Genomic DNA, 17,396 nt, shown 5'->3' on the forward strand with positions numbered 1-17,396 from the left:
AAAGATAGATTTTCTCTTTTGTTTTGTTATTGATAAGAAGAGTAACATACACTTCCTACATTTTTTTTTTAAAAGAAGACCCAGATGACCAAAAAACAAAATCAAGAACTAGATTTATTGAGTACCTGGACACTGCAGAACATTAAGCCTTGGGTGTATCTAAATTCATTGAGAGATCCATAATTTGTGAATCTTTGCAGAGTTGGATATTTATAAGAGGACACTTGAGCATGTACTAAAAAAGAAAAATGAAAAAGAAATTTAAAAGAGAAACATTCACTATTTCCCTCCTTTATGCTTCTCATTCTCATTATCCAGCTAGGATCCACAATCCTATTGACTGCTTTCATGCCCTAATAGCTAACAGCTAACATGCTGACAAGTTGAAAAAAATTAAATAGAAAACTTGAGCATTTCCAATAACAAAGACTTTTTGTTGTTTTAACATGTTGTGAAATAGTGTTGCTACTCACAAAGAGGTAAACATAAAAGTTTTTCTCACAGTAAATTTTCTGAACAAAATATTTTTACCATATGGACACGGATCTGCTTGGTCTTTGCACCATAGACAAGTGGATTGAGAAATGGAGGGACTAGCAGATAAGTGCTAGAAAAGAGGATGTGAATATAAGGAGGGATGTGAGAACCAAATCTATGTGCAAAGAAGGAGAAGAAACCAAGGGAGTAGAACTGGAGGAAGACACAGATGTGAGCGACACAAGTGTTGAATGCTTTCAACCTAGCCTCCTTCTGAGGCAGACGAAAAACTGTGATGAATATCTGTATGTAGGACAACGTGATTAATACAATGTCAAGCCCAGCAACAGTGAAGGCCACAAACAAACCACAGATTTTGTTGACCCTGATATTTTCTGCAGCCAGTTTCACAACAGCCATATGTTCACAGTAGGAATGAGAGATGACTGTTGTATGGTAAAATTGTAATCGAAACTTTATCAGTATTAGGCATGCTGTTACAAGAATGGCAGCCCTGAGTGTTACCATAGCTGCTATTTGAGTGACTAACTGGTGAGAGAAGATGGCAGCATGTCTGAGTGGATAACAGATGGCTACATAGCGGTCCAGGGCCATGGCTAGGAGGATGCCTGATTCTGTGCACTGAAATGTGTGGATGAGCCACATTTGAAGCAAGCAAGAATCAAAATATATCCCTGTTACATGAAACCAGAAGATTCCAAGCATCTTGGGCACAATGCTTGTGCTGAGAGCAATATCTGTGACTCCTAGCATGCCTAGGAAAATGTACATGGGCTGATGGAGGCTGTGTTCTGATATGATGATAATCAAAAGCAAGAAATTTCCAATCATAGCGATTAGATACATGGCACAAAATGGAATCCCAATCCAGCACTGCACAGATTCTAGGCCAGGGATCCCTATAAGGGTCAACATAGAAGGCATGAAGATTGTAACGTTGGAAATGGACATAATCCTCGAGTCTCCTGATGCAAACCCAAGTTTCCCATTCAATTCCTCTTTCTTTCCATCTTCCTGTTTTTGCCCAAAATCATCATGTTGAGTCTTTCTGATTTATGCAGAAATCTTGGATAATATCATCAGTCTCATTTACTTGTAAAGGGTAAAACATAGGTCAACAGAGAGATATCACTGTTTTTAGGAAAGACATCCACAGTCACAGTATCATAGTTCTTGTACCACAATAAAATATTATGAGCACAGCTGGGCAATGCTTTAAAAGCTGAAAAATAACTGAATTGGGAAATAAACTGCTGTATTGACTATTAGTTCATTCCAGACCTGTGGGCAAAGAAAATAGACTTGTTTATATTGTGTGAAATTTGCATTTTAATCAGAATTTAATGAATCTCTCCACATTACATAGTTCAGTTAACAGCTTTACTAGTCTGTTTTTCTCTATTGGCTGCTTGCTAAGTCACTTCAGTCATGTCCGAATCTATGTGACCGCAAGGACTGTACCTACCAGGATCCTCTGTCCACGGGATTCTCCAGGCAAGAATACTGGAGTGGTTTGCCATAACCTCCTCCAGGGGATCTTCCTGACTCAGGGATAGAACCTTCATCTCTTAAGTCCCCCACATTGGCAGGCGGGTTCTTTACCACTAGGAGCACTTGGGAAGCATCTCTTTTTCTTAGTTGTCTCTAAATCAGGCATGGTTGGCTTGGACCAGCAAATACACAATCTCTGATTAGTATATTAGAATGAAAAATTCCCTATTAAAGATGATAGAGGTAGAAACTCTTGTCATTCAAAAGCATAATACGCTTATCTACCAATCAATGCACTCTGTCTTTATGTAAGTTTGGTAGTCCTTTATGAGAATGTGAAGGAAGAATTGAAGGAAAGGTCATTCAAATCCATGTGCACTTAGCAAATTTGGGCAAAAGTTCTTTGTTACATTTTACATTTCTAATAAAACTGTACTATTTTTGCCTATATTTCTAAAAGCTGAGTTACATAAAATTTATCATGTGCTTAAAAATTAAAGATTTCAAATCAAAGTTTAAAAAATGTCTTTTATATGTAGTATAAGACACCTAGTGAGTGAGTGAAGTCGCTCAGTCGTGTCTGACTCTTTGTGACCCTGTGAACTGTAGCCCACCAGGCTCTTCCATCCATGAGGAGATGGAATCCCTAGGACATAAGGGAAACACCAGCAGCAATGTATAGTGGCAAGAGGCCTCATTCTTAATGGCTCAGGGGCGTAGAACATCGGCAAAAGTGTAACTTGACTGAAATACAGGCTGTTTCTTGGGTTTAAAATGTCCATAATGGCCATTAATATGAGAATTGTCTAATTGAGGCTCATGTATTCTTTATGAAATAGATAATCTGGAATACTTGGGCTTCCCTGGTAGCTCAGTTGGTGAAAAATCCGCCTGCAAAGTAGGAGACCTGGATTTGATCCCTGGGTTGGGAAGAGTCCCTGGAGAAGGGAAAGGCTACCCACTCCAGTATTCTGGCCTGAGAATTTCATAAACTGTGTAGTCCATGTGTTCGTAAAGAGTCTGACATGACTGAGTGACTTTCACATAGCTGCCATTAATATGAGAATTGCCTAACTGAGGGTCATGGATTCTTCATGAAATAGATAATCTGGAATATTTAATGGTTGCTGTGTAATGGGAGCATGAAAATGGGATTCATGATCTTGTAAGGGGTCACAACAACCAACCAAATGGTACTTGCAGATGTGAATATTGTAAACTCTCAATAATACATCACTTAAAGTACATCTCTCTGTTTCAAAAATTTTATATAACTATGCTGTGACTTCTAATAGGGGGTACAGTTCTCAGAGCTTTATGAGATGATGTTCCTGGTTTATAATCTTCAATTTGTTTTTCAGTCACTAAGTTATCCCTGACTCTTTACAATGCCATGAACTGGAGCACACCAGGCTTCCCTGTCCTTCACTATCTCCCAGAACTTGCTCAAACTCATGTCCATCAAGTCAGTGATACCATTCAACCATGTCACCATCTGTCATCCTCTTCTCCTCCTGCCCTCCGTCTTTCCCATCATCAAGGTTTTTTCCAATAAGTCAGCTCTTCCCATCAGGTGGCCAAAGTATTGAAACTTCAGCTTCAGCATAATTTTTTTTCATTGAATATTCAGGGTTGATTTCCTTTAGGATGGACTGGTTTGATCAATCTCCTTGCAGCCCAAGGGACTCTCAAGTGTCTTCTCCAACATCACAATTAAAAGGTATCAATTCTTTGGCCCTCAGCCTTCTTAATGTTCCAACTCTCACATCCATACAAGACTACTGTAAAAACCATATCTTTGATTAGATGGACATTTGTTAGCAAAGTGATGTCTCTGCTTTTTAATAAGATGTCTAGGTTTGTCATAAGCTTTCTTCCAATGACAACTTCCAGACAGTTGTCATTCAATTTCATGGGTGCAGTCACCATCAGCAGTGATCTTGGAGCCCAAGAAAATAAGATCTGTCACTGCTTCCATTGTTTCCCCATCTATTTGCCATGCAGTGATGGGACCAGATGTCATCATCTTCGTTTTTTGAATGTTGAGTTTTAGGCCAATTTTTTTCACTGTCTTCTTTCACCTTCATCAAGAGGCTCTTTAGGCCCTCTTCACTTTCTGCCATTAAGATGGTGTCATCTGCATATCTGAGGTTATTGATATTTCTCCCAGCAATCTTGATTCTAGCTTGTGCTTCATACAGCTCAATATTTCACATGATGTACACTGCATATAAGTTAAAGAAACAAGGTGACAATACACAGAGTCGATGTACTCATTTTCCAATTTTGAACCAGTCCATTGCTCCATCTCTGGCTCTAAATGTTGCTTCTTGACCAGTGCGCAGATTTCTCAGGAGGCAGGTAAGGTGGTCTGGTATTCTCATCTCTTGAAGAATTTTCCAGTTTGTTGTGATCCACACAGTCAAAGGCTTTAGTGGAATCAATGAAGCAGAGTGGATGTTTTTCTGGAATTCTCTTGCTTTTTCCTATGATCCAACAGATGTTGGCAATTTGATCTCTGGTTCCTCTGCCTTTTCTAAATCCAGCTGGTACATAAGGAAGTTTTCACTTAACGTACTGTTCAAGCCTAGCTGAAGGATTTTTGAGCATTACCTCACTAGTATGTGAAATGAGCACAGCTGTTCAATAATTTGAACATTCTTTGGCATTTCCTTTCTTTGGGATTGGAATGAAAACTGACCCCTTTCAGTCTTGTGGCTGTTGTGGACAACTCAACAAACAAAAATGTTGTCAAGTTTTCCAAAATAGGGAGCATATTGAGTGCAGCACTTTAATAACATCATCTTTTAGGATTTTAAATAGCTCAGCTGGAATTTCATCATCTCTACTTGCTTTGTTTGTAGTAATGCTTCCTAAGGCCCAGTCGACTTCACACTGCAGGATTCTTGCTCTAGGTGAATAACATCACCATTTTGGTTATTTGGGTCATTAAGACCTTTTTTTATATTGTTTTTCTGTGTATTCTTGCCATGTCTTCTTAATCTCTTCTGCTTCTGTTAGGTCCTTGCCATTTCTATCCTTCATTGTGCCCATCTTTGCATGAAGTGTTCACTTAGTATCTCTAATTCTCTAGATATCTTTACTCTTTCCCATTCTATTGTTTTCCTCCTCCTTTTCATTGTTTACTTAAGAAAGCTTTCTTATCTGTCCTTGCTATTTTTTGGAACTCTGCATTCAGTTGGTTATATCTTTCTTTTTGTCCTTTGCCTTTCATTTCTCTTCTTTTCTCAGCTATTTGTAAGGCCTCTTCAGACAACCATTTTGGCTTCTTGCATTTATTTTTCTTGGTATGGTTTTGGTCAATGCCTCCTGTCCAATGTTGTGAACCTCTGTCCATTGTTCTTCAGGGACTCTGTCTATGAGGTCTAATCCCTTGAATCTATTTGTCATTTTCACTGTATAATCGTAAGGGATTTGATTTGGGTCATACCTGAATGGCCTAGTGTTTTTCGCTTACTTTCTTTCAACCTTGGTCTCCTAGGGGACTTTTTTACCATCTGAGTCACCAAGGAAGACTTTTAGCGGTGGAGAGTGAAGAAAGGCTCTTTGTTACCCTATGGACTATAACTTGTCAGGGGCCTCTATCCAAGTAATTCTCCAGGCAAGAATACTGAAGTGGGTAACCATTCCCTTCCCTAGGGATCTTCCCAACTCAGGGATCAAACCTGGGTCTTCTACATGGCAGGCAGAATTTTCTCCATCTGAACCACCAGGGAAGCTCAATGTTCAATTGGGCACAAATAAAATTTTCCACTTCTTAGATTACTTTTTTCATTGACACAACTTTATGAGTCCTGATGATACTCTTCTAGGGCAGGGCTTCCTAAAGAAAAGAAAAAAGGTGAAATCACTCAGTCATATCTGACTCTTTGTGACCACATGGACTATAGCCTACCAGGTTCCTCTGTCATGGGATTTTCCAGGCAAGAGTAATGGAGTGGGTTGCCATTTCCTTTTCCAAGGGATCTTCCAGACCCAAGGATTGAACCTGGGTCTCCTGCATCACAGGCAGAGCCTTTACTGTCTGATCCACCAGGGAAGCCCCGGGTTTGCTAACCTTGGTGCAGTTGACATATAGTTCAGATCAATTTTTTGTTTTGGGGTAATTTTCTGCTTTGTAGAAGGTTTAGCAACATTTCTCTTTCCTAAACATTGGATGTCAGTAGTTCTTTCTTGTTTTGGCAATGAAAAATATATTCCGGTATCACCAAATATCTCCTGGATGTGAAAGGAATAGCACATCACCTCAGTTGCTAAGCATTGTTGTATAGTTTTATACAGCAGGGAAAAAAAAAAAACAAACAGTTTTTAATGTATAAGAATTGATAGGTTTATGACTTAATCCAAATATGCAGAATAAATTGCTAATAAAAGGGAATCATTTTTCAATAGAAATTAACCAGATAAAAGAGATGGAGAAGGGCACTCCAAGATGGTTTGTACAAAAATCACAGAAGCCTGTGAGATATGGTGAGGCTGTTTATTGATATACAATATCAATAAACATTTATCACATATAAATCAGTTCATAAGCAGAAATGATGGTTAATATAAAGGATTGAATATTACATGTGAAGTTAGTATTTTAAACCATTTGATTTTTCACTTTGGGGTTGAAGAATAGGTTTCTGTGGAAGGTAAAAAAATATCATCTGCTGGGAAGTTAATTAATGGCTTTAAAAATGTGGCAGCTAAGTGTAAAGGGATCTAGTCACAAACACACTTGTGACAGTGCATAAGTATATCGTAAAGTAATGTGGTACAGCAAAAGAATAATAAGAATGGAAAATATGTGAAACTCATTCTTATGTAGCAGAAATTAGAGGAGATGAGGTTAAAAGTGTGTGGTTTGAGATTTACAGCAATGAGTGACAAAAGACAAGCTGAAAGACACTCTGTGTGTTTAGAAAGGGAGTAAAGATATCTTAAACTCTTGAAATTCATAAGCCTGGGTAAATATACCTCGGTCATCTTACAGCATAAAATCTGAATTATTAGTATTCCTTACTGCTGGGAGCCAGCACAGGAGTTCCCACCCATGACAAAGGTCATGTGAAGAGGCCTGATATGCAAAGGCTAGTCAGGGCTCAAGGGGCCCCCCTGGACCTGCCCGAGCATCTACCCCAAAACCAAAATCTGTCTGTTTTACTATTTCACAACTTTCACCAACTCCTCTGACATTAATGGGGGGCTACCCCCGACCACCTTTCTCTGAAGAAATTAACTTAGAGCTCTAGTTAATAAGTCTCCTGGGCATAATTAGGAGTGTTTCAATTCAAAGCCCTCTGATGATTTTCTAGCTTGCCTGACAGGTTTGTTCAGACTCCTGCAGCTACGCATGTGGTTGTTCACAGCCTCCCAACACGAGAGGCATGGGAAGCTTAAGATATTCTAACAATGCAGAGCTTCTCAGAGAGTTAGAATTGTTAGAATAGAACTAGTAGAGGATTTCTTTGTTGAGCTAATGCTTGCTGCCAAGTTTCCATATCCCTTGCCTGCTATGTCCCTGGAAGTGTATTCATTAATATAGTTGGTATATAGAAATGTAAGTAGTAGCTTTAATGTTTGTAACCTTGGACCCTTGAGTTAATTCTTTTCTTGTTATAGCCCACCACAATTTTGCCCTATAGGAATGTAACTTTATCTAATGCTTTTGGACGGTGGCGCCTGACTTTAGAATAATCACCTTTAGAGAAAAATAAGTTTTCTGAAGAAAGGGTCATAAAATGTTAACAGACCTCCTGGCCAGAAGATGATGTAAATCACCTAAAGCTTTTGCATATGATAAATTTGCAGAAAGAAAGCCTGGCTTCAATAAGGATCAAGGACTGCTGACCTTGCATGACTCTACCTGCCCCGCCCCCCATTATCCTCTACGCACAACTTAAGGTATAAAAACTACTTTGGAAAATAAAGTGTGGGCCATGCTCATCAAGCTTGGTCTCCCCATGTCGTTCTTTCTCTTTCCTTTTCCTTTTCAGGCTGATTCCCTGGAGTGCAGGGGCCCTCTGAGTTCACTTTCCTGCCTGGGCTTCTAAGACCCACTTGAGAAGGTGCCTAAGGTGGGGCACCTTCAGCGATTTGAGAGGGCGCCTGCGGCCTATGTGAACAGAGCAAGTCCCGTGCTGGGGCTTTATTGGCTTTCTGCATAAACCAAGGAATATCAGCCTCTTTTCTCTCCCTTATTTTCTTAACTGCAAAATTCTTTCCTTATCTCTTTCTCTATTTCTCTCAGTCACCTATGCCGTCCTCCTGAGGGAATCCCTGGATCCAACCGGGGCTGGACCCCGGTAACCTTACAACTCTAATTTTAAATCAGCCCAAATCCCAGGATCTGAAAGATTTAAGGAATCCAGGACTCTAATCCCATACTCTCTACAATCTCAGGAATATTTCCTCTTGAAAGTCTCCACTGATCTCATTCATCCACTGATCTCTGCCTCAAGTACTCCAGTGAATACAGAGGACTCTTTTTGTTTTCTGAAACAGCTTATCATGTTTTAGGAAAGCTCCAGATGACAAATAGGTATTCTTTAAAATGAACCTTATATGATATTATACATGTTTCAATGTACACCCGTGGTGGATTCATGTTGATGTATGGCAAAACCAATACAATATTGTAAAGTAATTAGCCTCTAATTAAAAAAAATAAATGTAAATTAAAAATAAAAATAAATAAAATGAACCTTAAATTGCCTCTTTTTAAAAATTTTAAAGTCTCAAATTTATGCTCCATTGATACACATTAGCCATGGGTCGTGGCTGTCAATTGTCAAGGATCTGAAGTCACTCAACGGAATTTAAATCCTGGATGGTCCTACTTAGCTTTGCCTGCCCTGTACTCCATTATGAAATTTTACATTGTCTCGGTTTATTTATTACAGAGAAATATCATGGATAGAAACAAATTATGATGTGATTGTATTACATGATATAATCCATTTAAATATTAGGAAGGAATCATAAGGTGCATTGATCTGTCAATAAATGCCAGATATTAATTGATGCACATTTATCTTTTTCTCACAAATATCTTGAGATATTAAATGAGTCCTTTATGTGAAAGAGCATTTCTACAGAATTACTTGATGGGTATCTTTTTTCCTGCATCTTTTCCAGTCTGAGCGTGTGTAATTTCCTGTCCTTTTAACAAACAGGCTTTCCATTCATCTATCAACACAGATATTCTCCAAAAATCTTTCTTTTTTCAAACTTGCTTTACAACTTGTCACCACGTGTAGCATTAACTGATCCAAAAATGCTGTGAAAAACATGGGACACATTTCCCTAGTGACAGAACACTCAACTATTATAAGAATGTATAGCTTTTTTTTTTTTTTCCATCCTGGAATTATATTGGATCACATGGCATACACATTCTTTTTGAAACCAACCCTCCAGTTTCCCATAATCAGTGCTGAATCTCTATCCACAATGACTTACCAGGGATCATCTGTGATAATACACAAAGAAGCCATAAAGGAGAAAATGTTCTGACGTTTCAGATGTGAAGAGTGAATGTTTTATACTATAGGATGCACCTGGGGACTGGTTTTCACAAATCTCTAGTGCGTGTTAAATTTCACTGGGGACAAGGATGGAAAAGAAAGCACACTATCATTCAGAACATACAAGATTTTTTCTCTAATAGTTGGTTTAGCATCTAAAAATAATTCTCAAACTTTGGTTCCATTTTAGGACTGGGAACCAAAATGAGCCTCTTTTTTAAAATTCCTAAGAGAAGACAGTGCTGAAGACCAGACAAAACAAATCAGTGACACTTATTTACAAAAATAATGAGACAATAAAGGTAAAATAAAAACAGCTTGAGATATTCAGACTAGTCAGCATAGACATACTGACAGAGAAATAAAATAATATGTTTTTAATCTAATTCTATATTTCTTATTTAAGCTCACTGACTTATTTAGGGTCCTAATAGGTGCTGACTTTGGAACATTCACCTCAGAGCCTCAGTTACAATTTCTGGGCTTCTTCCATGCAAGAGCTGATTACACAAATCTTTCCAGTATCCAAATTATCTCTCTCTCAGTTGTTCCAGTCATATTCAGAATTATTATGAAAGGACTGTATATATTTTCACAAATTGATATCAACTTCCCAACCTGAAACTGTTATTTATGACATGTATTTACTAGGTTGAAAGAAGACTTTGTGCCTCCCAATAGGATTTTAAGCTTTAATATTATGAAAGAAATAAACTTTGATTCATTGAAGAATACAAGAAAGAGGCTAACAACCCTGGATTACCTGATGACCTGACTTGGAGTCACTCTGGTTTTGTCCTGTGTCATTGGGTCAGACCCCATTCAGTAGTCCTGTTCCCTTTGAATTAAGACTCTCTGACCACATCCTCATATTAAACTGCCATAAACTTATCATCCTCCCAGAGAAAGCAATGGTATAGGATCAAGGGCAGTTATATGAAGGAACCCAGCTCAGCCAGGGTGAGGCTGTTTGTACATCTTTGCTTCTGGACACTCAGTGATTCATATCAGCAGATTGAAATCAGCCATAGCTGAGGATTTGTACCAGAAAAAAATAAAACACAAAACCAGTGCACATCATCAAATAAAAGGAAATAAATTTAAATGAAATCTGGGGAATATAAATCTAAAGGGTCTAGACATGCTTATACTTTTTATGGAATTTTTTGAATAAAGATGGACATCCTTACCAAGCAGAGAGAGAAGGGGACTATGGATAAGACGGCCAGAGATCTGCTTCCTGGTGCAAGAGTAGACTCAGGTACCTCATGCAATATTCAAGTATAAAAGTAAATGAAATTCCTATTTATGCTACAACTCAAATGAATCTTAAGAACATTATTCTAAGTCAAAGAAACCAGACTCAAAGGCCAAATATTGTTTCATTTCACTTACATAAGATGTCCAGAGATGAGAAATCACAGACACAGAAAGTCAATTAATGTGTGCCATGAAATGGGGTTGGAGAATGGGGAGTGGCTGCTAAGGGGGATGGAGTATCTTTATTAAATGTACTGGAATTTGATAGTAGTGATAATTGCACAGGTTTTTGGTTATGTCAAAAGCCAGAGATTAATACTCTCTAAAGAGTGTGCTATATGGTATGAAAATTATATCTCAATAAATTAAAAAAAAACTTACTTAGAATGGTATACACAGACCTTAAGGAAAAAGATATTAGATATATGTTTTTAAATTTAAGATATATCAAATAAATGTGGTGACATGATTTTGTGACAGACAATGCAGCTTAACTCAGGTGTAATTATTAAACATTCATTCTGCGGAGAAAGTTAATATGGGAATTCTGGCTTTTTATTCAATTTTCTGTAAACCTTAAACTCTCTAAAAAGTAAAGGAAATTAATTGAAACTAATTTAATAGTAGAAAAAAATTATCATTCCACAAATAGTAAAACATTAAATGATTAAGTTATTTCAGTTTGGAACAACTCTTCCTCCATATGTCTTCATTAGGAAACCATTTAAATTATTCTATTGTGAGAATAGAAATATAGATGGGGAAACAGTGGAAACAGTGTCAGACTTTATTTTTCTGGGCTCCAGAACCACTGCAGATAGTGACTGCAGCCATGAAATTAAAAGACGCTTACTCCTTGGAAGGAAAGTTATGACCAATCCTAGACAGCATATTCAAAAGCAGAGACATTACTTTGCCAACAAAGGTCCATTTAGTCAAGGCTATGGTTTTTCCTGTGGTCATGTATGGATGTGAGAGTTGGACTATGAAGAAGGCTGAGCACCGAAGAATTGATGCTTTTGAACTGTGGTGTTGAAGAAGACTCTTGAGAGTCCCTTGGACTGCAAGGAGATCCAACCAGTCCATTCTGAAGGAGATCAGCCCTGGGATTTCTTTGGAAGGACTGATGCTAAAGCTGAAACTCCAGTACTTTGGCCACCTCATGTGAAGAGTTGACTCATTGGAAAAGACTCTGATGCTGGGAGGGATTGGGGGCAAGAGGAAAAGGGGACGACAGAGGATGAGATGGCTGGATGGCATCACTGACTCAATGGACGTGAGTCTGGGTGAACTCTGGGAGTTGGTGATGGACAGGGAGGCCTGGCATGCTGCGATTCACGGGGTCGCAAAGAGTCGGACACAACTGAGCGACTGGTCGGATCTGACCTGATTGTGAGAATAAATATTCATTATGAAAAGCTTGGTAGAATTTTTTGTGCATTTATTTTCTAAATCTTTCATGCAATATACATTTATTCATATTTAAAATGTAATATGTATGTGTAAGTCAGGAGTATACAAATAGATTACACATGTGACCTATATGAAAAAAGAAGTTACACACAGAAAAAATGAAGAGGTGCTGTGATGCATGCTATGAGCGCTATTAGGAGACGTAGAGAAAAAAAATAAGGAAAATGGCTAAGTTTCTAAGAGGAAATATTTAACTAAATTCTAAATGTAGGATAGAAATCAGCTAGGCAAAAAATACATGTTTGCATGCAAAATATCAGGAATAAGATACAGATGCATCAAGTACTTTTTGCTGAAAATATAACGTTGTTTGAATGAAAACTTCCAGCAAATGAAAGATGAAAAACCTAGTATTTTATTTTTCATAAGATCATATGTAAGACTAAAAAAAAGAATAGATAGTGACTAATGGAGAGAAGATAAATTATTTGAGGATACTTTAGAGATATATACTAAGATCAGATGATTGGTTAGGTGTACAATGTTAAAGGTACACCTTTGGTACAATTGTTGCTACAATGTTGGGACATTGTTGGTACAATGCCAACATCAAAGGTAAATGATGTTTCTGGATTGGTTGACTGAGTGAATAAAGGCAGCCATTGCTAAATTGAGATATTTAAAGAACAGTGCTTGATACAAACACATCTTACATTGATGTACAGAATTTGTCAAGAGTATTGTAAGAAGCTTCCTTATACAATTTACCCAGATTTGTGTATTTTTTTTTACATTTTTCTCAATTTTGCTTTACCACTGAACAATTCAATAGATATATGGATAGATATATGATAGTTACATAATTTTTATGAAGTGTTTATGAGGAAGGAAAGTTATGACCAACCTAGATAGCATATTGAAAAGCAGAGACATTACTTTGCCAACAAAGGTCCGTCTAGTCAAGGCCACGGTTTTTCCAGTGGTCATGTATGGATGTGAGAGTTGGACTGTGAAGAAGGCTGAGCACCAAAGAATTGATGCCTTTGAGCTGTGGTGTTGGAGAAGACTCTTGAGAGTCCCTTGGACTGCAAGGAGGTCCAACCAGTCCATTCTAAAGGAGATCAGTCCTGGGTGTTCTTTGAAGGAATGATGCTAAAGCTGAAACTCCAGTACTTTGGCCACCTTATGCGAAGAGTTGACACATTGGAAAAGACCCTGATGCTGGGAAAGATTTAGGGCAAGAGGAGAAGGGGACAACAGAGGATGAGATGGCTGGGTGGCATCACCGACTCGAAGGACATGAGTTTGAGTGAACTCCGGGAGTTGTTGATGGACAGGGAGGCCTGGTGTGCTGCAATTCATGGGGTCGCAAAGAGTCGGACACGACTGAGTGACTGAACTGAACTGGACTGATGAGTAAATTTGAGACATAGTGTTCCTTTGCTCCTAAATATTTAAATGTGCTTCCCTAGGAAAATGATAGTCTACTGCCTAACTGTAGTATTATAGACAGTATCAGGACATTTAGCACTGAAGTGATATTATAACCTAAATATTAGTCCATATCCAAGGTTAAAAATAGTTCAAAGACCTATATGTATATTTTTCTTGCCCAAAATTCAATTCAGGATTATATTATGCATTTTATATTCATGTCTCCTTAGACTTCTTCAACCTATAGCAATTCCTCAGGCTTTTTGCCTTTGTCCTTTGTTTTGTTTCATTTTTGAGGATTCACTTACTTTATATTTTAAACTTTATATTAAAGTCTAATATAAGTACAGAAATTAAACTTTGTACAGCTTACGTTGTTTTTTGCAAAGGAGTCATAAATGTGTAACAACCCAACTGAGGTTTATAACATTATTTTCACCAAGAAGCTTCTTCCTGAATTGGTCATTACATCACCATTTCTGCAAGAAAAGGAAAGGACATATGTTCACTATTTACTCTTTTATGTTTTTTAATTTCTTTACCCAGGTACAGTACACGAATCTATGTCACATAGCTGTCATGCCAGATTATGAAAACTGACTTATGATGGCAAATTAAGAACAATAAAAATTAAATACAAAACTAAAGAATTTCAATAACATGGATTTTTGTAGTTTTATTTTGTTTTGAAATTTTGTTACCACGCACAAAGAGAAAAGCTCGGTTGCATTATTCATAGTAAATTTTATGAACAGAATATTTTTACCATATGCATAAGAATGTGCTTAGTCTTTGCACCATAGACAAGTAGCTTGAGAAATGGAGGGAACACCAAGTAAATGCTAGAAATGAGGATGTGGATGTAAGGTGAGATGTAAGAACCAAACCTATGTCAAAGAAGGAGAAGAAGGCAGGGAGGTAGAGTTGGAGGAAGACACCAATATGAGCGATGCAAGTATTGTATGCTTTCAACCTTGCCTCCTTCTGGGTCAAAAGAATAAGTTGTGATAAATATACACAGGACAATATAATGAATGTAAGGCCAAACCCTGCACAGTGAAGTTCAGTTCATTCGCTCAGTCATGTCCGACTCTGCGACCCCATGAACTGCAGCATGCCAGGCTTCCCTGTCCATCACCAGCTCCCGGAGTTTACCCAAACTCATGTCCAGTGAATTGGTGATGCCATCCAACCATCTCATCCTCTGTTGTCCCCTTCTCCTCCTGCCTTCAATCTTTACCCACATCAGGGTCTTTTCAAATGAGTCAGCTCTTCACATCAGGTGGCCACATATTGGAGTTTCAGCTTCAACATCAGTCCTTCCAATGAACGCTCAGGACTGATTTCCTTTAGGATGGACTGTTTGGATCTCATTGCCATCCAAGGGACTCTCAAGCGTCTTCTCCAACACCACAGTTCAAAAGCATCAATTCTTCAGTGCTCAGCTTTCTTTAGAGTCCAACTCTCACATCCATATATGGCCACTGGAAAAACCATAGCCTTGACTAGATGGACCTTTGTTGGTAAAGTAATGTCTCTGCTTTGGAATATGCTATCTAGGTTGGTTATAAGTTTCCTTCCAAGGAGTAAGTGTCTTTTAATTTCATGGCTGCAATCACCATCTACAGTAATTTTGGAGCCCAGAAAAATAAAGTTTGACACTGTTTCCACTGTTTCCCCATCTATTTGCCATAAAGTGTTGGGACCAGATGCCATGATTTTAGTTTTCTGAATGTTGAGCTTTAAGCCAACTTTTTTCACTCTCCTCTTTCACTTTTATCAAGAGACTCTTTAGTTCTTCTACACTTTCTGTCATAAGGGTGCATATGTCATCTGCATATCTGAGGTTTTTTGATATTTCTCCCAGCAATCTTGATTCCAGCTTGTGCTTCCTCCAGCCCAGCATTTCTCATGAGGTACTCTGCATATAAGTTAAATAAGCAGGGTGACAATATCCAGCCTTGGCGTACTCCTTTTCCTATTTGGAACCAGTCTGTTGTTCCATGTCCAGTTCTAATTGTTGCTTCCTGACCTGCATACAGGTTTTTCAAGAGGCAGGTCAGGTGGTCTGGTATTCCCATCTCTTTCAGAATTTTCCACAGTTTATTGTGATCCACACAAAGGCTTTGGCATAGTCAATAAAGCAGAAATAGATGTTTTTCTGGAACTCTCTTGCAACAGTGAAAGCCAAAAACAAACCATAGATTCTGTTGACCCAGACATTTCCTGCAAGCAGTTTCACAATGGCCATATGCTCACATTAGGGGTGGGAGATAACACTTGTATGATAAAATTATAACTAGAACTTTATCAGTATTAGGCACCAGAGTCTTTTCAGGTGTCGCTAGTGGTAAAGATCCTGCCTGCCAATGTAGGAGATGTAAGAGAAGCAGGTTCAATCCCTTGGTTGGGAAGATCCCCTGGAGGAGGAAATGGCAACCCATATCAGTACTCTTGCCTGGAGAATCCCATGGACAGAGGAGCCTAGCAGGCTACAGTCCATAGGGTCTCAGAGATGGACACAACTGAAGCAACTTAGCACACATGCAGACTCAAGAATGGTAGCCCTGAGTGGTACCACTGCCTTGATTTGGGGTAACTAAAGGGTGGGTGAAGATGGCAGTATGTCTCAGTGGATGGTGACTTAGTGGTCCAGGGCCATGGCAAGCAGGATGCCCACCTCTATGCACTGTAATGTGTGAATAAGCCACTTTTGAGGCAATCAGGAATCAAAATAAACCTGTTACATGAAACCAGAAGATTCCAAGCATCTTGGGCACAATGCTGGTACGAAGGGCAATATCTGTGACTCCTAGCATGCCTAGGAAAATGTTAATGGCCTCATGGAAACTGTGTTCTGATTTGATAATGATAAACAGCAGGAAATTTCTAATCATAGGAATGAGATACATGACACAGAATGGAGTTCCAATCCAGCACTGCACAGACTCTAGGCCTGGGATCCCTATTAGGGTCAACACCGAAGACATGAAGACTGTGATGTTGGAAATGGACATAGTGTCCTTGGGTCTTCTGATGCAAACAAATGTTTTTCAGTTAAAGCTACTACTTCCTTTTCTATCTTTTATTTTCACCCAAAGTCAACATATTGAGTCCTTCTGATTTTATAGAAATCTGAGATCATATCATCCATCTCATTTACATATCTAAAGTATTAAAGAAAGATCCAAAGATGTACATCACTCTTTTTAAGAAAGATATCCCATAAGTAGAAATCCACAGTTCTTGTACCACAGTAAAATCTTTTATACAATATTTTAAAACCAGCAAAACAACTAAGGTAGAAAATAAACTTCTGACTTGATGGTTTTAATTTTATACCTTTGGACCAAAAAATGGACTTAATAATTTTTCTTGAAAATTTTATTTTAATCAAAGTTTGATGAATTTCTCCACATTCTACTTAATTGCTTTGCTACTGTTTTTTGTCAGTTGTCTCTAAATCAGAAAGAGTTGGTTTGGACCAGCAAATACTCAGACTCTGACCAATATATGAGAGTGAAAAGTTTCCTATGAAAGAGAATAGAGATAGAAGTACTTGTGACCCAAAGTTATATATATAACAGATAGTATAGTTTGATAGATGGATATATCCATCTATCAAACTATACTATCTGTCCCTCTGTAAGACAGAATATTCTTCAGAATGTGAAGGAAGTGTTTAAAAAAAAGGTTATTGAAATCCATAAAGATTTAGTGAATTTGGGCTAAAGTTCATTGCTACAGCTTACATTTCTATTAAACCTA

The 17,396-nt window shown here is 38.1% G+C and overlaps 1 protein-coding gene and 1 pseudogene across 1 annotated transcript; both read right to left on the reverse strand.

Annotated features, from left to right (window-relative positions):
• Positions 1-498: 498 nt before the first annotated feature.
• Positions 499-1,449, reverse strand: LOC112579478 (olfactory receptor 52A1-like). Its single transcript, XM_025265924.3, has one exon. The coding sequence runs from the start codon at positions 1,447-1,449 to the stop codon at positions 499-501; it is 951 nt and encodes a 316-aa protein (XP_025121709.3).
• Positions 1,450-14,373: 12,924 nt separating this feature from the next.
• LOC112579479 lies at positions 14,374-16,645 on the reverse strand (annotated as a pseudogene).
• Positions 16,646-17,396: the final 751 nt, after the last annotated feature.

This window comes from Bubalus bubalis, chromosome 16, assembly GCF_019923935.1.
Source record: "Bubalus bubalis isolate 160015118507 breed Murrah chromosome 16, NDDB_SH_1, whole genome shotgun sequence".
Classification (NCBI taxonomy): domain Eukaryota; kingdom Metazoa; phylum Chordata; class Mammalia; order Artiodactyla; family Bovidae; genus Bubalus; species Bubalus bubalis.